The sequence below is a fragment of the Cordyceps fumosorosea genome (assembly GCF_001636725.1).
Source record: "Cordyceps fumosorosea ARSEF 2679 chromosome Unknown scaffold_38, whole genome shotgun sequence".
NCBI classification, from domain to species: domain Eukaryota; kingdom Fungi; phylum Ascomycota; class Sordariomycetes; order Hypocreales; family Cordycipitaceae; genus Cordyceps; species Cordyceps fumosorosea.
The window spans coordinates 62,631-88,574 of NW_017387338.1; the positions used below are offsets into that span (position 1 = coordinate 62,631).

Consider the following 25,944-nt stretch of genomic DNA (forward strand, 5'->3'; position numbering starts at 1 on the left):
CACGAGTGCTTGTCGTGGATGGAATTGACAGCTTACTCAGCAGCGCTGTCGTGGGTTGAGTCCACGAAGCCTTCTCGTGGGTTGATGGCCACAATATTGAGGACCCATGTCGTCTCCACATCGATTTCCTAATTGAGTAATTTTGAAGCTATCGTGAAACCCCCTTACCCCGCCTCATCCTCGAAACTCCTCCGTTGAGCAATCCTCCCCAAGCCCCATTGATACAGCCCTGTCCAGCAGTATATTGTCAACATCCTTGATTATTCCCGCGCGTAGCCACGAGCGTAAGGTTTGGATAAGTCCAATTGTTCCTGCATCCATCCTGTTCCGCAGCGGAGTAACCATTAGCCCTGCTGCCGAGAACAGCCTCTCGCACTCTGCGCTCATGGCCGGCACTGTCATCACATCAAGTGCCATTCGAGACAGCTTAGGATACTCGAATCTCTTCAGGTGCCAATACTCCACCGGGTCAGCCACATCTCTGTCCAGCTCCGACATGCTAGCTTGCCAGCGTGCGTATTCATCTGCTCCGGCAGTGGGTGCATTGCTTTGCCGGTGTCTATTACGGTACCTATCAAATGAGGACAGCACAGTCTTCTGCTTTTTTAGCGCTGGCCCATCGGCAGTGGATGCGACTGTGATTTGCAGGTTACTATATTCATTGCTCCAGAGCTGCTGCACAATCTGCTTCGCTTCTTCAACCCATTCCGGGTGGTGCCGGCCCCAAATCTCGTCAAAATAAGTCCATCGCAGCCCAGGATGCAAAGCAGCGGCAGCGTAGTAGACCGGCGTGTCTCTCAAGGTATTATAGTACTTGTCCAGCTTCATCCAGCCAAGATTGACGTTAATGCCAAAATGCTCCGGCTCGGGATGCGTCTCGATCTGCGACTTTGCGTCTTCCAGCTTGCTCAGAAGGAACTCAAATGCCTCTAGCACGTCAGTCATCGAACCGAAGGTCTCTCGTATGCCGGAGGCGCGACAACGCGGCTGCCCATCGCCCTGGAGCGCTTGTACAACCACGTGGAAGTCCGAGAGGATCTCGTCAAAAGTCCTGAGCACCGCCCAATCGTTCTCGGTGAGGAAGCTTGACTCCTCAAGACAAGGAGGAAACCTCCGGCCTACCTCTCCTCTCCGGCCATCTCGGAAGATTCTCTTTGCTTTAGCAATGAACTCTTCATAGAAAGGCTGCAGTCGCAACAGCCGCTTGATCATGTAGTATTGGGATAGCCATCTGGTATCGTTGTCAATAACCACGTCGACTGGCCGTTGCTTCCCAACTTCGGCGTCGTCAGCTGCCGCATACGAGTCTTGTTGGATTTGGCGAAGCAACTGCGTCAGAACATCCGACCGATGGACCCAAATGGCAAAGTTGTGAGCTTTGCCGACGGGGCCTCTCCGCATCCACGTGTCGTGCGCTGCCCTTGCCAGTGCTTCGCCCTTCGCGACGGTGTCCTCAAACGCCTCGACATCTTTTCCAAACAGAAGGGACTTGACGACGAGATTGAGAATGTGGCCAACGCATCGAACGCGCCGTCGCACCGGATCGAAGTGCAACTCTTGCGCGATCTCGCGCATCGCCGTGTCGTTGTTCGCTGCATTGTCGAGGGTGAAGTAACCCACTTTGTCCTCGATGCCGAAGGAGCGAATAATGTCAAGGATCTCAGCAGCGATATTCTCGCCGGAGTGTCGTTCCACCAGCTCCGGAATGCCCAGGACAAGCTTTCGGAGTTGGTTGTCCTCATCTCGGAAGACAGCCGTCACGCCGTATAATGCGTGACGGTTTCTGGTCCTCGCGCCATCGAAAGCGATATGTATCTGGCCCGGAGACCTCCTCAATGCATGCTGAACGGCATCGCGATGGCGCTCGAACTGCTGAATAGCCAAGCTCTGGATAGTCTTAGCAGTAACATGCGCATCCTTGATACGCACCGCAGGATTCAGGTATTCGAATATTTGTCGCAGACGTGGATGTTCGACCTGCCTGAATGACTGCTGGCTCTCTACTATCCAGTTCACCACCAGCTTCTGGAACTCGGCTTGATCGAATCGTCGGATTAGGTTGTTCGCCAGGGCCTGGTCGTTAGGCTCCAAACGTTTGAGGCCCATGAGGTCTGTGATCGATGCGAAGGCTTTCCTTCCCTCTTTCGTCTGCAGTGGCGTTCGTCGTCGTCCTGACGGATCCCAGTAGCCGTGAGACTTCCAGAGGTGGTGCTCGGCATTCTGTGTGCCTCTTGATTCGTATGACTGTGGTGATGATGCTTTTTGGCGCACGCACGGCATGCAGATCCATCGCCTGGACGCTTCTGATTGAATCTCAACGCCGTAGTCCCATATCCAAGACACCGTATCCTTGGTTCGTTCGGCTAGTGTGAAGCCCTTCCAGACGCGGAATATGCGCTGCTCCTCATCTGAGGATGGCGTCCAGGATGTCAAAGGAATTTTTCCCGCGTCTAGAAGGGCAAGCCTCGGGAGCAGTAAAGCATCGTGCGGGGTATCATCGCTAGCTGGTGTTTTAGGTTCGATGTTGGTAGTTACTGGCTCGGCCATGTTTCAGCTGCCAGTCGCCTCGTGTTGCAGGTGGCCTAAAATGGCGACGCGTCGCAGGACGCGACAAGGCGCGCCCGCCGTACTGTAGTGGGTGGATAGTGCCGACAACTAGTGTTACGTCGGCCCCAGCGAGCGACTTAGGTTGGCCTCTTACCCTGCAGCAGAGCTTCCGTTTCTCGCGATGCTGGACGACTGGTCAATCCATCCATATCGTCCATCAAAATGCGCAGCACCGTGGATTGGTTGATTATGTAACAATTCAAGTCGTGGGTTGACGTTGACGCGTGTTGAGGTCAATATATTGGTCAACCAGTGGATTTCGTGGATTGATTCCTCACCCTGGTCCTAGTTGCGTTCCAGCTATCCTATATTGTGCCTATCGGCATCAATGTCTTTTACACGGCATGGTGGAAAAGAGACCTAGCAAAGGGACCTTTCAACATGGGCAGATTTTCTTTCCCGGTGCATTTGATAGCCTTCTTCTTTGGCTGTTTCATGGTCTTGTTTGTCTCGTTCCCTGTCAATTATCCTGTTACTGCACAAGATATGTGAGTCTCCCATGCCGCTCACTTACACCACAGCAACGATGTACTAAACAGCGCGAAACACATAGGAACTATGCATCGACAATTATCGGCGCCACCATGTTATTCGCGGCTGTGCTTTGGCTTTTTTACGGTTACAGATATTATTATGGACCTCTGGAACTCGTGGCGGCCGATATGGAGCCGACCGAGTCCAAAACCTTCCAGGCAGAGAATCCTTAATTCGCGACTATATTAATTAAAGCTATGTATACCTACGGAGGCATTCTCTGGGAGCTCCCTGAAATAGTAATAAAAATTTCATGTGGGCAACTGCGGCGTCTCACTTTCCCTGCTTTATACATGTTGCTCATTCTTCAGCATTGCTACCCTGCACGAATCAGATCCCTTGACCTTTTTCCTTTACAATCCAACAAGAAGAAATTAAATGAAAGAAGTTGCGCCAAAATGGATAATACTGAAAGCAAATGATTAATTAGCGCGGCATGTAGCAATACAGTGAAAACTCCCGCTTCTAGCAACTGATACTTCATTCATGGCCATTTACAAGAACCGGGCCTGCACAAAAGGAGGACTCGGGGTTCTCAAGGATATCAGCCATCGCCTCATCAAAGCTCACCACCGCACTGAGCACCCAAGAGCGGGACAAAAAGTCGTAGCCTGGGCGCTGGCTGTTGTAGCTGCAGATGAGCGTCAAGTTGTCGTCGCCGCCCGCGACTCCCGGCCACACCTCGACCATGATGACGAAGCCCGTGTCGAGCGGCTTGTACGGAGGCAGCACGTTCTGGTCGTGGTGGAAGAGCGGCAAGTCCGGCAGCCTCGTCCGCGCGTCACCGCCGTCCTCGTCCTCCAGGTCGTGGATCTGCAGCACGAGCCCCGTGTCCGCCCGGTCCATGCCGACCTGGGCCATCTCCACGTTGGGGCAGGGCATGGCCATGTGCCGGAGCAGCTGCTGGTGCTGCACGGCGAGCGCGTTGCAGACGTCCCTGTTGGTCCTGCTCTGCGCGCGAATGTCCGAGATGGGCACCATCATCGGGAGGCCGGCCAGCAGCGGGCCCATGGTCCGCCGGGCCTCGTCCGAGTAGCGTCCGTGGACGGCCGTGGTGAACTCGACGTACGTCGGCGCGCCGCCCTGCGCGTCCGCCTGCGGGCTGCCCGCGCGCTGCGTCTGGCTCAGCATCTTGGCCCACGCGGCCTGCGCGACCGCCTGGCCGGACATGGGCAGGCCCGAGGACCTTGTCCGGCCCATCAGATCGTCGAGCGTGACGCGCGAGCGGATGGAGAAGCGCCGCATGTGCGAGACGGACGGGTACAGCCGGTAGTGCAGATCGTCGTACTCGCGCGTCAGCGAGGCGCGCGGGCGCAGCCGTCCCGTGCGGAACGCGGGCACGTTGGCGTACCGCGACATGAGGAAGAGGATGGTCTCGAGCCAGTCGGCCTCGAGGTGGCGCTCGACCGCCGCGCGGAACGGGAGCAGGCCGCCGCCGGCCAGCTCCGCGCCCGCGTACTCGGCGGCCACCGCGGCGCGCAGCAGCCGGAACGCCACGCCGTCGTAGACGGCGTGGAACAGCGAGAAGACGACCACGCACCGCCGCTCGTCCAGCGACTGCACGTACGCCACGCGGATCGACGGCGTGTCCAGCGCCAGCGACCGCTCCGCGTCCTCCTGCGCAACGGCCAGCTTCTGCTTCCACTCGGCGCCGTTGTCGTCGCCGGGGCCCTCCACGTAGAGGGTGCGCGTCTGCAGCGCCGCGCGCGGCGAGTCCGCGACGAGCACAACCTGCGCGAACTCGGCCAGCGGGTGCTTGGTCGGCGCGAAGAGGGTCCGGAAGATCTCGTGCCGGCTGACGACGGTCTCGATGGCGCGCTGCAGCCGGGCCGCGTCCATGCCGGGGGGCACCCGGTACACGACGTGGTCGACTTGCGGCTTGCCCTGGTAGCGCTGCGGGTCGCTGTAGGTGGGATCGGTGGCCAGGTGCAGCAGGCGCATCTGGATGCCCGTCGCGGGGAGGACCTGCTCGATGTCCTGCTCTCGCAGGTTCAGCGCCTGGGCGCAGGTGCCGCGGCAGTGGTAGTTGTAGTGCCAGATCTTGGCCTGGGGGCTGAGCTCGTAGATGGCGTCTTCGTCGTCCAAGGGGATGGACTTGAGGTTCTCTGTGAGAGACGCGACGGAATTTCCATCTGGAGGGGTAGCATCGGGAGTCATGATTTTGGAAAGACGGTCTCCTGCTGTATACTCGCTGGCATCATGACCCTTGGTGGCTGTTGCATCTCTGACGCCGCCCGCGTCCGAAGGCGACATGCTATTGCGAGCTGTACCAGCGACGCTCGTTGGCCTCTCTGAACCAAAGACTCCGTTCAGTGACTCTTGAATCAGGACTGTCCGGAGTTTGGTTATGACATCGCTAATGTTTCCCGCGGACAAGACATCCAGTATGGCCAAGCCCGTGACGCCGTTGGCTCGCAGTGTGCGCAGAAACGTCATGGCGCGGATGCTGTCCAGCCCAATGTTGGATATCGGCGTCTCTTGAGGATGACTGCGCACGCCCTCTCCTACGGCTGCAGCGAGGCCTTTGTAAACCAAATCCACCGCAGTCTCCTCCGTGCTCTTGCCTGGTTGTGTGCTGGATGAGATGAAGGACGTCCGTGGCTCTGCAGCAGCGGCTGGTTGGGACGGCTCGGTATGCTCAATGCGCTCTATCCCATTGAGAGCGCTTACTTTCATGGGAGTCTCGTTGCCATTCAAAGCTCTTGTCCTGCTGATTCCGTTGTTCTCATCCGCCAAGCTGTCCCCGTTAAGAATCTTATTTGGATGATGAGTTTGTGGCAGGGGCGCCTGGGGCAGAGGTGCCTGGGGTAGAGGCGGCTGTTCATCCTTGACCACACCCATCTCTTCCATGGAACGCGTCAGCTTCCTCCTGTCAACCTTGTCATTCGGGGTTCTCGGCAAGCTTGACACCACATGGTAGCTCGCCGGACACATCCAGGGCGCAAGCTGACTGCTCGCCTGCTGCTTGCACGCAAGCTTGACCGCATCCCCGCCGCCGTCCTGACGGAGCACCAGGAACGCAGCCAGCATGCTGTTCTGCACGACCACGACAGCCGCCTCGCGCACCTGGGCCACGTTGAGCAGGCACGACTCGACCTCGCCCAGCTCCATGCGGCGGCCGTTGATCTTGACCTGGTCCAGCGTGAGCCGGCCGAGGATCTCGATCTTGCGCTCCCCGTCGCCGGTCCACACCACCCGCGCCTTGTCTCCGGTGCGATACAGCCGACCCAGGATGTCGTGCGTGACGAACGCCTGCGCAGTTTCCACCGGTCGGTTGAGATAGCCCCGGCTGAGCTGCGGCCCGCCGATGGCGAGCTCGCCGGCGACACCGGCGGGCAGCTCCTGCGCGGATTCCGACTGCGGGTCGATGATGACGATGATGGCGCTCGGCAGGGCGCTTCCGATGATGCTACCGCGCGTCGTGACGGAGATGTCCTCCGTCGCCACGACGATGGCGGTTTCCGTCGGGCCGTAGCCGTTGATGAGATGGCGGGTTTGCTGGCCTCGCTTCTTCCCCCTCGCCGGGGCATCCCTCTGACCGAAATTGTCGACCACTTGCTGGTGCAGCATCTCGCCGCCCGCGACGATGGTCTGCAGCGTCGGGACCTTTTCCGGGCGTAGGATGACGGCCAGGCTGGACACGGTCGTCGTGGCCGTCGCGCGCAGCCGGTCGATGGTGCCCTCGACGTCCGTGAGCACGAGGTTCCGCTCGGCCATGCACAGCGTGCCGCCGCGCAGGATGACGTGCAGCACGTCGAGCTGGTAGGCGTCGAAGCTGGGGAGGTTCATGATGAACCACCGCAGGCGCGGGCCGGTGGGCAGGTGCGCGACGCGGCGGGCAAAGTTGGAGATGGAGGCCACCATTGCGCTGTGCGGCACGAGGACGCCCTTGGGCTTGCCCGTCGAGCCGCTGGTGAAGATGACGTACGCGACGTCGCTGGCTGCCGGCGCCGACAACGGTCGCGGGATGGACGCCGTGGAGATCCGGCCGGTCCTCCACCCGCTCACATTGTCCATGTCAATCCAGATGAAGGTGCCGGAGGAGGACTGTCGTGAGTTGTTGCTGCCCCGCTTAGCCATTGGCAGGGGATTCTTCCCAAGGCCAATGACCGGCACGGCGTTGAGATCGTCTAGAACCTCTTGCAAGCTCTCAGCAGGTCGATCCAGAGCCAGAGGGCAGGCGGCATACCCGGCTTTCAATATTCCCAGAATGGCAATTATGAGCTCAGGGCATGTGGGCAGTAGTACTGGCACGGCACGCTGCTGCTCAATCATGGGCTGCCAGTCGGCATACCGCTCGATTTCCACGAGCTGTTCTGCCAGCGCCGTAGCTCGAACGTCCACATCCTTGTACGTCAGGTGTTGCGAGCACTCGAGTGACGACTCTTCATCGCGATACATGTACTCTATAAGGATGTTGTCTGGCCGACTTTGAACTTGTCTCTCGAAAGCGGTCTGAACAAGAGATGCATCGTCACCACCGATGCCACTGGTCAGTAGTTGATTGATTGACTGGCCGAGGCCGAGCTGTCCTTGTGACTCGAGTCCGATGCCGACATTGAAGCGACTCAACAATGTAGGCTGAGGGCTGCTTAGCTTTAACAGCGATGCTATTAACTTGAGCAGATGCGTTGCAGCGTCCAGCGGACCGTGGCTGATACGCAGCCTCAAAGTCAAGCCGGCTGCAGACACGTCGCCATCTGGGGCGACAGTGAGATGGAGTGCGCCCGAGGGCTGCGAGACGCCCGCGGCAATTCCACCTTTTGATACGGAGATGCAAAAGTAATCGCCCTGCAGGCCTTGAACGTCTTGCTTCCGAAGCTCCAGCGAATTAGGCTTCGAATCCGCCGTGGCCGCAAATGCACTCTCGCAATTCACGAGCCAGCCGCCTCCGGGGAGTTGAGCATGGAAGTACGGCTGAGTGGTGTCGGCGATTCCTGCGATGAATCGAGCAAATGCGCTCAAGATGGCATCTTCATCGTCCAGTCGGCAGTTGAGGTAAGTCTTGACCTCGTGGTATGCATTTGTCGTCGACTTTCCCTTGACCTCTGTTCCGAGGCAAGGCACCTGGCTCAACAGCAGGGTCTGTTGGGGGTTGGAGTTCATGGTCGCTGCATGTCAATGCAATGGGGATTGATCAGAAATTTGACAGAATTCGATGAGTATTCAACCACTGTTCGATGATCATTGACACTGGGCACGCATGAAATATGGGCAAAGAAACGCGAAATGAATGGCTGTCGTGTAAGTGAGCCTGACCGTAGCAGTGGAAAGCCACTTTAACGGTGGGAGATGCGGGTACTTGAAACGCTGTAGAGACACCAACGCAGTACTACTAACTAGTAGGCTCAAAGGAGGGCGGGCCTTGAGTAGCAAGGACTGGTTGCAAGGATTGAAATTTGTTAGAATTCCATCAAAATATTTAAAACCTTGTTCTCTGATTTCTTTTTATTTTTTTTATTTTACAATTTCCTTACATTTTATCTTGTAGTCCTTAAAAGTCCTCTTTCTATAATCCTCATAGAAGTAAGTAACGCTTGTTCCACCTACATACTGTAACTAGTACAGTGCCTTGAAACCGCTGGACGATGTACCTGGTGTCGCTAAAAATAAATATCTTACATAGGTACCGACATACATACATACAGTACATACAGTACATACAGTAACTACAACCTGGCTGTAGGGCTTAAGCACGGACGGCAACTCGCGGCGCGCACTTCCCGCGATGGCACTAGAAAGGCACCAGAAAAGGTCCTAGACAAGGGACCAACTCGATCTCGTCAGCCGCACCGGAATTGGGGCTGCAACAGGAGCTAATGCATGGCAATCTACGGAGTCACGGAGCACGGAGTGCGGAGCTCTTCGCTTCACGCTTCATTCATGGCCTGAACTTCCGACTCCCCGAGGGGTTCCACCTTGTCACCGTGAATGCGTCAGAGCGTCAATGCGGTTGCTGATTACGACCGAGAACGCGACAAGGGTTTGACGAAAAGGTTTGGGGGTTGGTTTTATTTGACTTTCAAGGGAACGGTGACGCGAAAGGGCTCATCTCAATCAGCGCCCATAGCGTCTGCAGATGCAATGCATACCGAGTAGGAGCACCACAATTCGTATAAAGGCAATCAAGGCAGTGAGTGAGCAGGAATGAGTGCGTTGGCAGGGTCAAGAATTCCAAAAAGAAAAACAAAAAAAGTTGTCCCCAAAAGTACCGTCTGCTTCTACTCGACTCACCCAGCAGTAATAGCCATGGCTGCTCCCGCAAGCATTACCCTGCACAACCTAACCGGCAAATGGCGCATGGTGTGTTGTCCACAGACAACCTTCAATAGACAACCTACCCTTACTGACAAATATCCAGAACGCCTCCCTCTCAGACCCCTATGATGAGATGCTCAAGGCCCAGGGCGTTAGCTGGCTCTGGCGCAAGGTCCTCGTCAAGTCCGGCGCCGAGCTCTGGATCACGCAGACGGTCGAGGGCGGCGTCGACCGCCTCGTCATCCAGGGCAAGTCCAGCAATGGGCTGCCCGACAGCCGCGAGGACCGCATCCTCAGCGGCGCCTGGAAGGAGCTCAGCTTCCCCATCTTTGGCAAGATCCGCGGCAGCACGCGCTGGGTCAAGAGGGGCGAGCTGCCGTCCGCCTGGCTCGCCGAGGACATGGTGCTCGAGGACGACCAGGTCATCCTCATGGAGACGATCCAGCTCAACATCAACACGGTGACGAAGCAGGCCAACGGTTTCAAATCGGTCAACGGTGAGCGGCGCTATGTTCGCCACGTTGAGGTGCTGAACAACAAGAAGGATCTCATCCGTGTGAGGCTCGTGTATGACTATCTGGGTCCGTTGGAGTAGCCAGCCCAGTGTAATTTTAACATGGTTTTAGTTTAATTCCTAGTCTCAGCAAGATATCAACACCGCTAGTCTGTTTAACTTTTCATGCATGACATGCAGTCAAAGTCGCAGAGCGTAGCTCTGTGCTGGAGATTCAATGCTTCAGGCCATTGCGTAGTTGAGGGCCGCGCTGACACCACTGACCACTGAAAGCATCAACCTGCAACGGCATGAACAATGTCCCGCGTCCCATTTTGGAATGAATGCGAATGCATTTTGAAGTAATATTCTATTCTTACACTATCGGAACCTCCACAAGCACAAGTACCCACAGAAACTCGACTTGTTGTTCAGCTTAACCTCGAGAATTAGAGAGCGAGACAGGCACACCGCCAACGGGAATCAGCACCGCTCCGAGCTTGGACTCGATTGGTCCTGCAGTCAGCACGGCCTCGCATGTATCGAACTGCTGCGCGAGCCTCGCCAGCACATACGGACCGCTGCCGAGAGCAAACTTCTCTATCATCAGCTGTTAGCCACCATCTCCCACAGAGCGAGTCAGGAAGTTCTAGAACAAAATTCCAGATCGGCACGGCAAATCAGTGCCGGGTAACTACACTTACGGCCTATGCAGACGCGCGGCCCGCCGTTGAAGGGCAGGTAGTCCCAGCCCGGCGTGCGAGTCAGCCACCGGTCCGGGTTCCACTCCAGCGCGTCCGGCCCGTACAGGTCGCTTCGGCGATGCATCACGTACGGGCTGTACTTGAGCGACGTACCCCTGCGCACCAGCACCGGGCTGGCCCCGTCCGCACCGCCGCCCGTCGGCAGCACCGTGTCCCGCACGGCCTCGCGCGAGTTGATCGGCACCGGCGGGTACAGCCGCAGCGTCTCCCGGATGACGTTTTGCAGAAAGGTGCACTCCTTGAGCTGCGCGGATGTCGGCGGGCCGAATAAAAGGTCGTGGGACGCCAGCTCGGCGCGGAGTCGAGCCCACGCGCGCGGGTGCCGGCCGAGTTCCAGGATGGCAAAGGAGAGCATGCTGGTGGACGTGTCGATGCCGGCGAAGAGCAGCTGCACGAGGATGTCGCGTAGCAGCTCGCGGTCACCGGTGCTGGACACCAGCGCCTCGGTGAAGCTTCTTTCTTTCTCGGCAGCATCGCCCGAGTCTCGCTGCGAAGCAGGCTTCTCGTCCGTCTTGGAAAGTGCCTGGTTGATCCACCCGTTGGCAAGCTCCGAGAAGGTATCGCAGGCGGCTCGGAATGGCTTCGAGGTGAACATCCAGTAAAGCCCTCCCGTCTGCAGCCTCAGTCCGGCGATGGGTTCGATGACGTCAAACGCCTCCTCCAGGACCGACCTCGTCTGCGGGCCTGCACCGACGCCAGCGGAAGCAGGCTTGAGCTCACTGATGCTGCCGCCACAAAAGACAGTCAAGATGATGTCGATATTGAGGCGGCGAATGAGCGGCAAGATGTCCGTCGTCGTCGGGGCACCTTTCTCGCCGACATGGCCCACGGCAGACACAAAGTCGGCGACGCTCTTCTCAACGAGCGAGTAGTCGTAGGTGGCCGCGTTGGCGAAGATGGGACGGAGAAGCGCCCGCGCCGTCGCCCAGAGGCTGCCCTTGCCTTGGTGGCTGCTGACCAGGACGCCGCGACCGAGCCAAGGGCCGAGGGCCGGGTAGCGATTGCTATCCATGTCCCAGTCCCGGAACTTGGTGCTCAGGACGGCCTTCATGGTGGCCGGTTCGGCGCAGATGATGGGCGGACAGCCCCATTGGTTGTCCGTGTAGATGTAGCAGCCGAGCTCGGCGAAGCGGGTGGTGATGAGGTCGTCGAGGATGTTTCCCCTGTGCGTCACGATTTGCCATTTGCGGTCGAGTCCGAATGGCAGCTTGTTAAAGGCCAGAGTGAGCGGCTCACAGCCGAGTTGCTGCGCCTGCTTGTCGAAGGCATTTCGTTGTCGGATGCAGCGAACCACGTAGAGAGCAGTAAGGGTGGCTGCGATAAAGAGGTATGCAGCATGCAATGCCATTATGCAGGGATGGCTGAATTGTGACGGATTTGTAATAATGACAAAAGGAAGCGAGCGATTGAACGATTGACCTACTATGTCTGGGGGATCTTCTTGCCAACGATTGTTTCTTCAATCCTGGTAATAACAGAGATTCATAATACAGATGCATGCAGGGTAGCAAATTACCTAGAGAGGAGGCTACGGGGACTCACCTGAGCGTGTTAGCCAACCTGCTAGAGGCTGAGATGAGACTCTGGTTTAGCCACAAAGCGCTCCAATCTCGTGCCGGGAAATATTGGAAAGATCGAAAGCTCCGTACGTCAATGCGTACCTTTTACTTATCGTCGCAGCCTTGTCGCCAAAGAAGACTGACCTGTGACCGAGGGGGCCGGGGTAGATAGCTTGCACGGTTGCACTCCACTCACTGTAGCCACCGTAACTGAAGGCCAGATTCATGCGCGTCATGCATGGCTAGCCGGCCCTGTTCCCTGTCCATGTCCATATCCCTGTCCCGGTCCCTGTCCCTGTCGTTAGACATGGGTTAAAACAGGATGATGTTGGCCAAACTTGGACGACTTGCGAGGAACAAGGACAGGTTGCAAGGTACGAGTACAAGTCGCAAGGAACAAGCACTAGTTAGGGGAACAGTTTGAGAAGGATTTCGTACACGACAAGGTTTGTGCGCAAGGCTGCTCAGATCAGTCAATAACTGTTTGAGAATCTTGTTCCAGCGCCAGTTTGACCGTCTTATACGCCACGTCGCTCTTATAGGCCAGGATCAACACATCACTCATAGACGAGGAACAGCACATCTTGAGTGACGACATTCATCATCCAACTTATCAACTCAAGAGGTACGTCAGATATTCACGCCTTGCAATCCAACTCCGTCACTAACAAGAACCCCCAGACATGACTGCAACTGCAATTCCCACCACGCAGCGGGCCGTGGTCGTCGGTGCAGCGGACGGCAGCGTCGAGCTGACCGAGAGCATCCCGCTGCCCGACATTGAGCCCGACGCGGTGCTCATCAAGGTCGCCGCCGTCGCCCTCAACCCCGTCGACACCAAGATGATGCCCGGCTTCCTCGACCCCGGCTGCGTCCTGGGCCTCGACTTTGCCGGCACCGTCGTCGCCGTCGGGCCGGACCAGCCCGCCCACCGCAGCCTGCGCGTCGGCGACCGCGTCCTCGGGTGCACCGACGGCTGCGACCGCCGCCGGCCGCGCGTCGGCGCCTTTGCCCAGTTCACCGCCTGCCGCGGCGAGATCCTCATCAAGATGCCCGACGGCCTGTCCTTTGCCGACGCCGCCGCCATGGGCAACGCCATCTTCTCCTCGGGCTTCGCGCTCTTCCACTCGCTGCAGCTGCCGGGGTCGCTCACCGCGACGGCGGAACAGGCCCGATGGGTGCTGGTCTACGGCGGTGCGACGGCGACAGGCACCATGACGCTGCAGTTCCTGCGCCGCGCGGGACACAAGCCCATCGCCGTGTGCTCGGCCAAGCACTTTGACCTGGCGAGGCAGTACGGCGCGGTGGCGGCGTTTGACTACAACTCGGAGACGCACGTCGAGGACATCCGGAAGCTCACCAACAATGCGCTCAGCTTCGCATTTGACTGCGTGACCACCCAGTCCAGCGTGCTGGCCTGCGAGGAGGCCATGGGACGGCTCGGCGGCCGCTACACCGCCCTCGATCCCTTTGACCAGACGCTGGTCCGCCGCAAGGCCGTCAGGCTGGACTGGATCCTGACGCTGTCGCTGATGGGGCGAGGCTCCGTGTGGCCCAAGCCGTTCGGGTGCGAGCCAGACGAGGCGCTGCTGAGATGGGGCGTGCGGCTGGCCGAGGTGGCCGAGTCCGTGCTGGCTGGAGATGTGCACGCGCTCAAGCCGCACCCGCTACGGATCATGGAGGGTGGCCTGGATGCAATTCCGGATGGCATTGTCGCAATTCGGCAAGGCCAGGTTAGGGGGTTCAAGTTGGTGTACTTGCTTTAGTTGGTGTACTTGCTTTAGTTGGTGTACTTGCTTTATTTGGTGTACTTGCTTTAGTTGGTGTACCTGTTTTGAGTTGATGGAGGTCTTGCTGTAGGTTACTGGAGGTCTTTGACAGACACAGCGGAGAAAATAGTAGTAATTAATTTTGCACTGGAACTTTTTTAAAATAAAACATAAAGAAGAAACAACATTCCCAGTCAATGGAAAAAAAAAAACATTGCGATTGTCGTTTCCGAACCGATCCTACCTGATCGTGGATTTTGAAACTGAACCACCCTGACCGAACACCTTGTCCCCTCATCCTGTATCCTGTATTTCTCAATTCGCGATTCCAGTGCGTCGGAACCTCAGTTTCGGGTATCTCGTTTCAATCGAGAACGCTAAATACGGGATGTAACGGGTATCAACTACTCGTATGTGCGAGGATTTGCGGACAACCTGGCACGTCGCACTACCTACCCGAGCGACTTGCAGTGGTCATCCACTGAGGCATTTCGCGTTCCATGCTTGACAGAGATGAAGTCAAAGCCTAGACCATGCAGAAACCTGATTCAGCGTCTCGGAGGCTCCGCCCGCACCGACATTTCAGACGGTGCAGCAGCATCGCACGGCCCTTGGGCCCCGGTGCGGCATACCACGCAGCATAACACGGCAAAACGTCATTGCGAGGGTGAGATGATGACCCCTACTCTGACTCTGAGAAATCGCACATTGTGCAATCACCGACGGTGAGGTAAGGGCTGATACCAAAGTTTATCCTGGGTTTCAGGTAGCAGTCAAAAGTTTACGCTTTTCAGCTGGACGGAGAAGCCATCTCTCTGGCTGATCGTGGAAGCACACTCGAACATTGTCAACGACGTCGTGTATACACTCGTTACTTAAGCCCACTGTTTACTAGAATAATTGCTATACTCACTTTACTTTGTCATTTCTTTTTCACTCAATCTCATACATTCGTTTTCCTTTCCTGGGTTTAGCATGTCCAAGACCACGATGGAGCCCATTGCCATCGTTGGCAGCGCCTGTCGCTTCCCTGGAGATGCAAACTCACCATCTAAGCTATGGGAGCTTTTAAAGTCTCCCCGCGATCTATCAAAAGAGGTCAAACGCTATAATACCCAAGGCTTCTATCACACAAACGGTCACCATCATGGGGCGAGCAATGTCACCTCGGCCTACACGCTGGAGAGCGATCCCATGCAGTTTGACCCCCAGTTCTTCAACATCCAGCCCGGCGAGGCCGAGTCCATGGATCCGCAGCATCGATTACTGCTGGAAACCACCTACGAGGGTCTCGAAACGGCCGGCATCCCGATCGAGACTCTGCGCGGCTCCGACACCAGCGCCTTCGTCGGCGTCATGAGCGCCGACTACACCACCATGGTCTTCTTCGACAGCGAGTGCACGCCCACCTACTCGGCCACCGGCACCTCGCGCGCCATCCTCTCCAACCGGCTCTCTCACGCCTTTGACTGGCGCGGCGCCTCCATGACCGTCGACACGGCCTGCTCCTCCAGCCTCGTCGCCGTCCACCTCGCCGTGCGGGAGCTGCGCGCCGGCGCCTCCCGCGTCGCCGTCGCCGGCGGCACCAACCTCATCCTCTCCGCCGACCCCTTCATCTCCGAGACCAACCTGGACATGCTCTCGCCGCAGGGCCGGTGTCACATGTGGGACGCCCGCGCCGACGGGTACGCGCGCGGCGAGGGCATTGCCGTCGTCGTGCTTAAGACGCTGCGGGATGCGCTGGCGGATGGCGACCATATCGAGTGCGTGATCCGCGAGACGGGCATAAATCAGGACGGCCACACGCCGGGAATCACGATGCCGAACCCGGATGCACAGACGAAGCTGATCCGGGACGTGTACGCCCGCGCCGGGCTGGACCTCAGCAAGCCGGAGGACCGGTGCCAGTACTTCGAGGCGCACGGCACGGGCACAAAGGCCGGCGATGCGGTGGAATCACGGGCCATCCACGCCGCCTTCTTCCCTGCCGCAGAAGGACAAGACGTATCACACCAGCCGCTCTATGTCGGCTCAGTCAAGACGATAATTGGACATACCGAGGGCACGGCGGGCGTGGCGGGCGTGCTGCGCGCGTCGCTGGCCCTCCAGAACGGCACGATCCCCCCGAATCTACACTTTCAGACGCTGAACCCGGAGCTCAAGCCGTACTACGGCAACCTGCAGATAGCCACCGAGGCCACGCCCTGGCCGGAGCTGCACGGCAGCGTGCGCCGAGCCAGCGTCAACAGCTTCGGCTTCGGCGGAGCGAACTGCCACGTCATCCTAGAGGCCTTCTCACCAAGCGTTCAGGGTGAGACACTGCGCATAGAAGCACAAGCCTCGAATACCTTACCAGAGACGAGTACTTTGAGTGCTCCCTACAACGTCCTACCTCTCCTGCTGTCCGCGTCGTCGGAAAAGACCCTGAGGCGGCTACTGCAGCAGCACCTCGACCACATCCGCCAGCATCCCGACACCGACCTGGCCAGCCTGGCCTGGACGCTGTTGAAGAAGCGAAGCGCTCTCAATTTCAGACTGGCCGTCCCCGCCCCTACCACCGAGGCCCTGGCCGCCACGCTCGAGGGCATGCTCAGCCAGCCCAAGAACGCCATCCTCCGCGCGACCGCGCAGCCCCGGCGCCTCGTCGGCGTCTTCACCGGTCAGGGCGCTCAGTGGGCCACCATGGGACGACAGCTCCTCCGGCGGTCCGCGCAGGCCGCGGCCACCGTCGACCGGCTCGACGCCGCGCTCGCCGCGCTGCCCGCCGCGTACCGTCCGACGTGGTCGCTCAAGGCGCAGCTGCTCGCCGAGAAGAAGGCCGCGCGGATCGAGGAGAGCGCCGTCTCGCAGCCGCTCTGCACCGTCGTCCAGGTCCTCCTCGTCGACCTGCTGCGCGCCGCGGGCGTGGAGCTCGACGCCGTGGTCGGGCACTCGAGTGGTGAGATCGGGGCGGCCTACGCGGCGGGCTTCATCGGCGCCGAGGACGCGGTCAAGATTGCGTACACGCGTGGGTTCTGCGCGCACCTGGCGCGGAGTCGGCAGGGCGGCGAGGGCGGGATGATCGCGGCGGGGATGACGCACGAGGATGCGCGGGATCTCTGCGGCAACGACGCGGTGAGAGGCCGCATCTCCGTGGCGGCGTACAACGCCCCGACGAGCGTCACGCTGTCTGGAGATAGAGACGTGGTCGACCAGGTCTCGCTCGTGCTGGATGACGAGAACAAGTTCAACCGCGTTCTGAGAGTTCAGACCGCGTACCACTCGCACCATATGGAAGCCTGCGTCGGGCTGTACCGCGAGGCGCTGGCCGCGTGCGACATCAGCGTCCTCACCCCGACCAGGCACTGCCCGTGGTTCTCGTCCGTCCACGGCGGAGATGACATGTCTGGCTCGGAGAGCCTAGAGTGCGAGTATTGGATCCAGAACATGGTCCAGCCGGTCCTCTTCTCCGAGGCTGTCACAGCGGCCGCCTCGTGGACGGGACAGCAGGATGCGCTCGCCACGCTGGCCGAGATCGGTCCGCACCCGGCTCTCAAGGGGCCGGTCCTGGAGACGTTGAAGGGCCTGGGAGTAACCAAGGTGGCATACTGCGGCACTCTGGGCCGCGGCGTGGATGACGTGGACTCGATGGCCTCGTTCCTCGGCTGGCTGTGGTCCGTCTCCGCGCAGTCCGGGCTGAAGCTGGACGCATACGCCGCCCAGTTCTCCCAAGAAAATATGATCCCTCTCCGAAACCTCCCTTCATACCCCTGGGACCACGACCACTCGTACGAGTTTGAATCGCGCGAGTCCCGCGCCCATCGCTTCAGGGAAGCGCCTCCACACCCGCTCCTCGGCGTCCGCACCAACACGTCCGGCGAGAACGAGTACCGCTGGAAGAACTTCCTGTCCACCGAGGAGCTCCCCTGGCTCTCGGGACACCAGATCCAGGGCCAGACGCTGGTCCCCGCGGCCATGTTCATGATAATGGCGGCCGAGGCGGCCACCATCGCTGCCGGGTCGCTGGGCCTCGAGGTGCGCCTCGTCGAGCTGTTCGACTCGGCCATCCACAGGGCGCTGGCCCTGGACGACGAGAGATCCACGGAGACGCTCTTCTACCTCTCCGAGGTGAAGGTCGTATCCTCACCCAACGAGGGATCCATCCTCTCCGCGCGCTACCACTGCGACGCCGCCACGGCCACCTCGACAAGTCGCATGACCAGCATCGCCAGCGGCACGGTCAAGCTCGTCCTCGGCGGCCGGGCACCTCACAACCTCCCCTCTACGCCCCACGGCTCCGGCCAGCTGGACGACATCGACGTCGACAGCTTCTACGACAACCTGCGCTCCATCGGGTACGGCTACACCTCCGCCTTCCGCGGCATCGCCTCCCTCGCGCGCACCACCGACCACGCCACCGGCGTCATCTCCGCGCCCACCGGCATCGACCCGACCACCTCCCCCAGCCGCGTGCCGCTGCACCCCGCCGTGCTCGACGTCTCCTTCCAGGCCGTCTTCGCCGCCCTCAGCTACCCCGGCGACGGCCGTCTGCAGACGCTGCACGTGCCGACCACCATCAAGCGTCTGGCGATAAGCCCCGCGGCGCTGGCGAGACATCCCACGCCGGCGGGCGGGTTCGCGTTCAGCGCGGTGTCGTACGTGATCGACAGGAGGACGATCTGCGGCGACATCGAGGTCGGCACGGCGGGCACCGGGGAGACGGTGTTCCGCGTGGAGGGCATGACGGTGGCGCCCGTGAGCCCGGTGAGCAAGGAGGACGACAAGCAGATGTTTGCCGACATGGTGCTCTGCGTGGCGGGCCCGAACTCGGCGCTGCTGAAAGCGGAGGAAGTGCTTCCGGAGGGCTCGGGAGACTTGTTTTCGGTTAATGGCGCGACCAACGGCAATGGTTTGCCAAACGGTCATTTGGTGGATCATGTCGCAAAGGTCTCTTTGATGAATGGTCATGGACCGGTCAATGGAGATGTGGTGACCAATGGTCATGGATCGATCAATGGCCATGCCTCTACCAACGGCCATGCCTCTACCAACGGCCATGCCTCTACCAATGGAGATGTCGTGACTAATGGATATGCCTCTACTAATGGAGACAATCTGACCAAGGAAGACTCATTGACAAATGGTCGTGGCCTTACCAATGGCCTTGTCAATGGAAACACGTTGACTAATGGTCATGCCATTCCTAATGGCGACAAATTAACCAACGGCCATGCCCTTCCTAATGGTGACAAATTAACCAACGGCCATGCCCTTACCGATGGAGACAAATTGACCAATGGTCATCTGTCCACCAACGGCGATCCCCTGCCCAACGGTCATACTTTGACCAGCAGCCATGCTCTTGCCAATGGGCATTCCCTGCTTAACGGCGATGTCGTAAAGGAACAGCCGTTGACGAATGGCACCGTCTTGACCAACGGACATGTCGCAGCCAGCAGCTTCGCAGCTGAAGAAGCGTGCAGCCATCAACTCCTAGCCGGGTTGCTCAAGCAAATCACCGATCGCTATCCCAAGGCCCGGGTGCTGGAAAGAACCGATGGCCACGCGACCGAGATCATCGACGCTTACACAGCGCTCGGCGGCAAGCTTTCGTCATACGCGCTGGACGGTGTGACCGAGGAGGCCTTTGCGTCCATGGCCGACTCGCGCGATGACGGCTCCAGCCTCAAGAGAGTCTCGTTGCCGCTTGACAGCCCTTCGTTCCTAGAAAGCCACGCGGGCGGCGAATATGACGTGGTGATTCTGCGCTACGGCAACTCAGCAGACACGGAGAGCCTGCGGCGGATCCGGCACCTCGTTCGACCCGGTGGTTACCTACTCCTGACTCACCAAGTCAATGCTTCGGACGGCGGGGAGCTGCGGCCGTGGAATGACAAGTTCCTGGACACTGGCTTCGCAGGCATCGAGACGCAGAGCTCCTCCAAGACTGGCCTGTTCTCCATCATGGCGACCATGGCGACCGATGAGATTGTCGATGCCCTCCGCCAGCCCCTATCGTCCGTGGGCGTCAAGATTCCCCATCTCCTCATCATCGGCGGCGAGACGACCGCCACGACGGAGCGCATCGACAACATCCGGGCTCTGCTGTCACCCTTCTGCGACGCCATCTCGACCGTGCAGAGCCTCGTCCACCTGACCGAGACCACCCTCGCAGAGAAGCCCTTCGTGCTGAGCCTGACGGAGCTCGACCGTGACTTCTGGGCGCATCTGACCGAGGCCTCCTTCACCAAGCTGCAGGAGCTGACCACGCGCTCGGAGCGGCTCGTTTGGGTCGTCTCCGGCACCCAGGGACGCAACCCCTACGCGAACATGATCAAGGGGACCCTGCGGTGCCTGATCGAGGAGTGCTCCCATCTCGTCAGCCAGATCCTGGACGTCGAGGACGAGGTCTCGGGCGCGGTGCAGTTTATATCCGAAGCCGTGCTGAGGCTGCACCGGCATCACTCGGTGAAGAACCCGGGTCAGATCCTGTGGTCGCACGAGCCGGAGCTTCTGCTGCGCGGCGGGCAGCCGTTCGTGTCGCGCTACATGCCCAACAAGGAGCTGGACTTGGGGTACAACTCGCTCCAGCGCCATGTGCAGGCCGACATCCTTCCGACGGCCGGGGTCTTGCAGCTATCGGCCGCCGAGTCGTCGCTTTCTCTCGAGAGGCTGCGCGTCACAGCCTCACCTTCATCACAACTCCCCAAAGGTGATGTCGTGACCGAGATCGATGTTCACTATTCTCTCTCGGTTTGCGTCAACATTCCTTCGCTGGGATACTTGTATCCAGTGACGGGCAGAGACGTCCAGACTGGCCAGGCTGTCGCTGCGTTGGCCACGGAGAACAGGTCCCGGGTCTCCGTTCCCAAGACGTCGCTGGTGCCGCTCGCCAGCATGTCCGAAGATGAAGAGATGTCGCTTCCGCAAGCCCTTGAGGCCTTCTTCCAGGCCTCATCCATCATGCAGCGGTCTCCCCCGCAGACTAGCGTGGTCGTCCATGAAGCATCCGAGGCGTTGTCGCAGCTGCTGCTCGACGCAGGCAAGGAGACTGGAGTTGACTTCATCTTCACAACCATGGACGCCTCGCGCAGCAAGAAGCAAGGATGGAACTTGATTGCCCGCCACGGCTCAGCTCGCCAGCTCAGCGAACTGGTGCGGCCAGACACGTTCTTGTGCGTGGACTGCACCAAGGCTGGAGACGGAGACAGCCTGGCTGACCTGGGACTTGCAGTTCCATCTGGTATTGCAATGCTGGCCTCTGCTGATCTTGTCCGCACTCAAAGCTACAAGTATCGCAACGTGAACGCTGACTCTATCCACCGAGTTCTGAAGACGGCCGTGTCCAAGATTACCTCCTTACCGACAGTGAGCAAGGCCGCCTCGTCAGAGAAGGTCATTTCTATTCAGCAGCTCCCCCGGGCCTTTGCCTTTGGCGTCCCTTCCAAGACCGTCTCCTGGGTCGACAAGCATCCTGTCCGCGCCACCGTCCTGCCCGCGCTGGAGGAATGCCGCTTCAGCCCCGACAAGACGTACTTTCTCGTGGGCATGGCCGGTAGTCTCGGCCTCTCTACCGTGTCTTATATGATATCCCGCGGCGCGCGATACTTTGCGCTGTCCAGCCGCAACCCGAAGGTGGACGGCTCCTGGATCGCCACGCAAAAGGCCAAGCACGGCGCCACCGTCAACACATTTGCGCTGTGAGTTTCTTCATTATCAACCGAGGCAATACACATGGAAAGCTAACCGTAAGCAGCGACATCACGGACAAGGCCGCCCTGGCCAAGACCATCGCCATCATCAAGGAAACCATGCCCCCCATCGGCGGCGTGGCCAACGGCGCGCTGGTCATCGAGGACAGCCTCTTCACCGACCTCACCTTCAATCAGATGACCCGCGTCCTCGGCCCCAAGGTCGACGGCAGCATTTACCTCGACGAGGCCTTCAGCCAGGACACCCTCGACTTCTTCATCCTCTACTCCTCCCTCGTCAGCGTCGCCGGCAACACGGGCCAGCTCGCCTACGCCGTCGCCAACAGCTTCATGGTCTCCCTCGCCCACCAGAGGCGCCAGCGCGCCCTCGCCGCCTCCGTCATCAACCTGACCGGCGTCAGCGGCGTCGGCTTCATCACCCGCACCGGCCACAACATCCTTGCCCGCAGCAAGGCCCTCGGCTACGAGATCGTCTCCGAGGCCGACTACCGCTACCTCTTCGCCGAGGCCGTCCTCGCCAGCCCCGCCACCGCGCCGCACGGCCCGGAAGTCTCCTCCAGCCTGCGCTACGTCGACGTCGCCCGCGACGAGGTCGTCCCCCCGTGGGCGCGCGACGCCAAGTTCGGCCACTACCTGCTCGACCGGCAGGCCCCCGCGGCCGAGTCCGCCGCGGGGGATGCGGAGAGCACCGGCAGGCTGGACGTGGCGGCGCTGCGGGGGATGACGCCGGAGGAGGCGTACGAGGCGGTGCTGCGCGGGTTCCAGGGCGTGGTGCACAGGCTGCTGCGGCTGCCGGCGGGCCAGCCGGTGCCGCCGGAGGTGCCGGTGCTGGACCTCGGCGTCGACTCGCTGGTGGCGGTCAAGATGCGCCAGTGGTTCCTCAAGGAGCTGCAGGTGAGCATGCCGGTGATGAAGCTGATTGGCGGCGCCACCATCTCGCAGGTCGTGTGGTCGGTGGTGCATCAGATATTGCCGCAGAGCAGTAAATAGAGCTTGAACATTTTAGCTTGTGATTTTTTTTATGTTGTAATTAATAATAATATTGTCTGTTTTTAAAGAGAGGGAACTGCGGTGGACGTCCTTGTCATCACTCGTCGTAGCTTGATTGGGGTAAAACTTGAACCAAAGCAATGCATGGCGTCTATCATCAACGTCAGGGATATGATAAAGCGAAACAAATACACTCTCAATTCACACCTACGATATTTCAATTTTCAACTTGGACTTACCACTGCCCCCTCTGAGAGTTGTAATGCAAGCTTGCTCAGAGAGTCTGCTTTTGCAGTCGGCGTCTCGGCGGCCGCGGCTGATCCGGATCCGCGCCGACCAAGCAGTTCACCGTTTCTGCACCCTCCCCGGGGTCATTAATCTCGCTGCCCTTCGGGCTCCTCCACCCGCCTGACAGCTTGACGTACGCGTCCAGCGCGTCCACCATTGTGCGCCCCAAATGCATCGCCTTGTCCGCGCGCTCATGCGCATAATACGTCAGCAAACTCCCCGCGGCATCCTCATCACCACCAGCAATCAACGCCCGAGCGGCTTTTTCCACCCACTCCACGTCTCGCACCGACCGCTCCTCAAACGCCGTCAGCATCTCCGTCACCAGCGGCAAAAACCTCGCCGGCGCGGAGCACATGTAGTACAGCACGCGCTTGAACAGCCGGCCCGCAAACGCCGACGCCTCCTGCAGCTGAAAGTCCGGGTTCAGGAAGCTCGCGGACGCGCCGGCGGTCAGGTACCGGTGGGCGGCGAGCTCCGGCGGGACGGACTCGACGCCGAGCCACCAGGGCAGGAACGGCGCGGCGAGCGAGCCGGTCGGCGCGTTCCACATGCGCAGCAGGGCCGGCGCCGCGCCGGCGGCGTCGGCGTGCAGCCGCACCACCTGGCCATACCCGGCCTCGTCGTCGGCGATGCGCGGGTCGCGCACGCGCTCCATCAGCTTCGTCTCCGTCAGGGGCGCCATCGCAACCGTCGCGGCTTCGAGGTCCGCCGGTGTCATGTACTTGAAGCCGCCGTCGCGCGCTGTCTTGTTGCCGTCCTGCGCGTCGCCGTAGACCTGGAAGAGGTTGAACGGCGCGCCCGAGGAGGGCTCCCACCAGCCCTGCTCGACCGCGAAGGAGACCAGGTTCTCCGAGCCCATGTGGTCCGCGCTGGAGGCGAAGTCGACGGGGAAGTCCTCGATATACCCAGGGTACAGCACGCGCACCTCGTCCTCCTTCAGACGCTCGGCCGCGCAGAGCCCGCGGCCGCCGGCAAACTCCCACACAACCCAGCCCTCGTCGCTGTCCGCGATCAGGTGCGTGTTACCCGCGTCATACGTCGCGTAGCCGTACTTGCGTATAAGATGACCGACAATCTCCACGCCGTGGCGTGCCGAGTCCGCGCGCTCCAGGACCAGCCGGGCGAGGTCCGCGTAGTGCAGGCCGCGCTGCGGGACGGGCGTCATGGCGAGGAGCTCCTCGCGGTTCGGGGCCCAGACGTCGCGGACGGCGACGCCGCGCTCGTTGAGGCCGCCGTTGGTCAGCGGCGCGGGGAAGCCCTCGAAGTCGGAGTACTCCATGCTGAGGTAGCGGTGGGTGCGGGCGACCTGGGGGATGGCGAGGCGCTGGCCGGGGATGGCGGCGGCGGGGGTGGCGCCGACGGTGACGGTGGCGTTGGGCAGGTGCGCGAGGGCCGGGAACAGTTGTAGCCAGTGCGAGGAGACTTCCTCGCCGGTGCCGCCGACGAGCACGGCGCCGTCGGCGGTGAGCTGCTTGCCGACGTAGAAGGCGTAGCTGGCGACGGAGGGGGCGGCCATATAGAGGGCGGACAGGATGGGCTGGATGGTCCGGTACTGCATGGTTGGGGAATACAGCTCTAAAAATGCAGGGCTGTAGATGATGGCATCAGGTTAATGCAAACCGAAGCTGGGTGACAGGTTTTGGAGGGTGCGGCGGGCTCCGAGCTGCCCCTCACCCGGTGTCGCGCACATCACATGGCGGGAGAGTTGATTGGTGTGCAGGTGCAGCCCTTGCAAACAAGCAACGAGGAATCATCATCATCATCATCATCACCACCACCAGAAATGGACTTCAACAGTCATTGTTTGTGTGCTTTTTGCCCGGGCGATGGCAACGTGTCAGGCATTAGCATCTGACAATGCGCATGATGCGTGAGGTCGCCCGAGCGCGCCCCTCTCTGGCGTCGGCTCGGCGGGTGGTGGGCTGGAGCTGACGAGGACAGCTTACCGCCTCTCGACGACGACACACGACCAACGAACGCGAGCGACTTGATTCCCAGCACATCCCTGCCTGTTTGGGGTTTTCTTCATACTTGCAATTGACTCTACGAGAGCAGCATCCACCAGAAGCATTCGACAGCCGTGAACGTCGAGCCCGGTCCGGGACGTTTACCCGCTCGACTCCCACAAGCACACATCCTCCTGGTCTCGGGACCTCAACCTCCGACCACACATCCATCATGTCCGGCCTGGACGCGCCCGACATCGCCGCCGCCTACGCCGCCGTGCGCAGCGACAAGGACGCCACCAACTGGCTGCTCATCTCCTACCCCTCCGCCGTCGGCAACCAGCTCACCCTCACCGCCACCGGCACCGGCGGCCTGGCCGAGCTTGCCCAGTCCCTCGACGCCGCCGAGGTGCAGTACGGGTACGTGCGCGTCGAGTACGCCAACGACGCGGAGAGCACGCGGGTCAAGTTCGTGCTGGTGGTGTGGATCGGCGAGGGCGCGCGCGTGATGCGGCGCGCGCGTGTGAGCGTCGAGAGCGGCGACGTCAAGCGCGTGCTGGCGCACCACAGCGTGGCGGTCACGGCGAGCGACGTGGGCGAGCTGGGGGAGGGGGAGATGGTGGCGAGGCTGCGCAGGGCGGGCGGCGCGGACTACAACGGAGGGAGGGGGTAGGCCGGAGGAGAAGAGGCGGGTTCAAGACCCAAGTCTGTCAGTGGAGGAGATGGGATTACGGTGGAAGTAAAGACACGGATTTACGGGTTGCATGGGAGGCGGTGATGTCATGCATGGCGTTGGAGGCACACCTACGGACGGGAGCAGGTTGGATGTTTGGAGTCGCACGACTGATGATGATGATGTAGCACGCGAGGAGCTTGCATTCTAGAGTAACATGATCGATAGAGGACAGGTGATGCCCGGGCTCGCATTCTTATATTCTAGAGTAACACGATCGATGGAGGACAGGTGTTGCCCGGGCTCGCATTCTATATTCTAGAGTAACACGATCGATGGAGGACAGATGTTGCCCGGGCCCGCATTCTA

At 60.0% G+C, this 25,944-nt stretch overlaps 8 protein-coding genes across 8 annotated transcripts; 4 read left to right on the forward strand and 4 right to left on the reverse strand.

The window, feature by feature from the left end:
• Positions 1–32: 32 nt before the first annotated feature.
• On the reverse strand, positions 33–2,547 carry ISF_08936 (Ribonuclease H-like protein; the record flags this gene model as incomplete). The annotated part of the gene is made up of 2 exons (XM_018852539.1): positions 33–128; positions 682–2,547. 2 exons carry the CDS (start codon positions 2,545–2,547, stop codon positions 33–35), a joined length of 1,962 nt encoding a protein of 653 aa, XP_018700268.1.
• Positions 2,548–3,621: 1,074 nt separating this feature from the next.
• ISF_08937 (AMP-dependent synthetase/ligase) lies at positions 3,622–8,247 on the reverse strand (the record flags this gene model as incomplete). The annotated part of the gene is made up of 1 exon (XM_018852540.1): positions 3,622–8,247. One exon carries the CDS (start codon positions 8,245–8,247, stop codon positions 3,622–3,624), a length of 4,626 nt encoding a protein of 1,541 aa, XP_018700269.1.
• Positions 8,248–9,390: 1,143 nt separating this feature from the next.
• Positions 9,391–9,994, forward strand: ISF_08938 (hypothetical protein; the record flags this gene model as incomplete). Its single annotated transcript, XM_018852541.1, has 2 exons — positions 9,391–9,444; positions 9,503–9,994. The coding sequence occupies 2 exons, from the start codon at positions 9,391–9,393 to the stop codon at positions 9,992–9,994; spliced, it is 546 nt and encodes a 181-aa protein (XP_018700270.1).
• Positions 9,995–10,328: 334 nt separating this feature from the next.
• Positions 10,329–12,004, reverse strand: ISF_08939 (Cytochrome P450; the record flags this gene model as incomplete). Its single annotated transcript, XM_018852542.1, has 2 exons — positions 10,329–10,492; positions 10,597–12,004. 2 exons carry the CDS (start codon positions 12,002–12,004, stop codon positions 10,329–10,331), a joined length of 1,572 nt encoding a protein of 523 aa, XP_018700271.1.
• Positions 12,005–12,898: 894 nt separating this feature from the next.
• On the forward strand, positions 12,899–13,981 carry ISF_08940 (Alcohol dehydrogenase superfamily, zinc-type; the record flags this gene model as incomplete). Its single annotated transcript, XM_018852543.1, has 1 exon — positions 12,899–13,981. One exon carries the CDS (start codon positions 12,899–12,901, stop codon positions 13,979–13,981), a length of 1,083 nt encoding a protein of 360 aa, XP_018700272.1.
• Positions 13,982–14,974: 993 nt separating this feature from the next.
• ISF_08941 (Beta-ketoacyl synthase) lies at positions 14,975–22,665 on the forward strand (the record flags this gene model as incomplete). The annotated part of the gene is made up of 2 exons (XM_018852544.1): positions 14,975–21,663; positions 21,720–22,665. The coding sequence occupies 2 exons, from the start codon at positions 14,975–14,977 to the stop codon at positions 22,663–22,665; spliced, it is 7,635 nt and encodes a 2,544-aa protein (XP_018700273.1).
• A 274-nt stretch (positions 22,666–22,939) lies between these two features.
• Positions 22,940–24,514, reverse strand: ISF_08942 (dipeptidase domain containing protein; the record flags this gene model as incomplete). The annotated part of the gene is made up of 1 exon (XM_018852545.1): positions 22,940–24,514. One exon carries the CDS (start codon positions 24,512–24,514, stop codon positions 22,940–22,942), a length of 1,575 nt encoding a protein of 524 aa, XP_018700274.1.
• A 620-nt stretch (positions 24,515–25,134) lies between these two features.
• Positions 25,135–25,575, forward strand: ISF_08943 (ADF-like domain-containing protein; the record flags this gene model as incomplete). The annotated part of the gene is made up of 1 exon (XM_018852546.1): positions 25,135–25,575. One exon carries the CDS (start codon positions 25,135–25,137, stop codon positions 25,573–25,575), a length of 441 nt encoding a protein of 146 aa, XP_018700275.1.
• Positions 25,576–25,944: the final 369 nt, after the last annotated feature.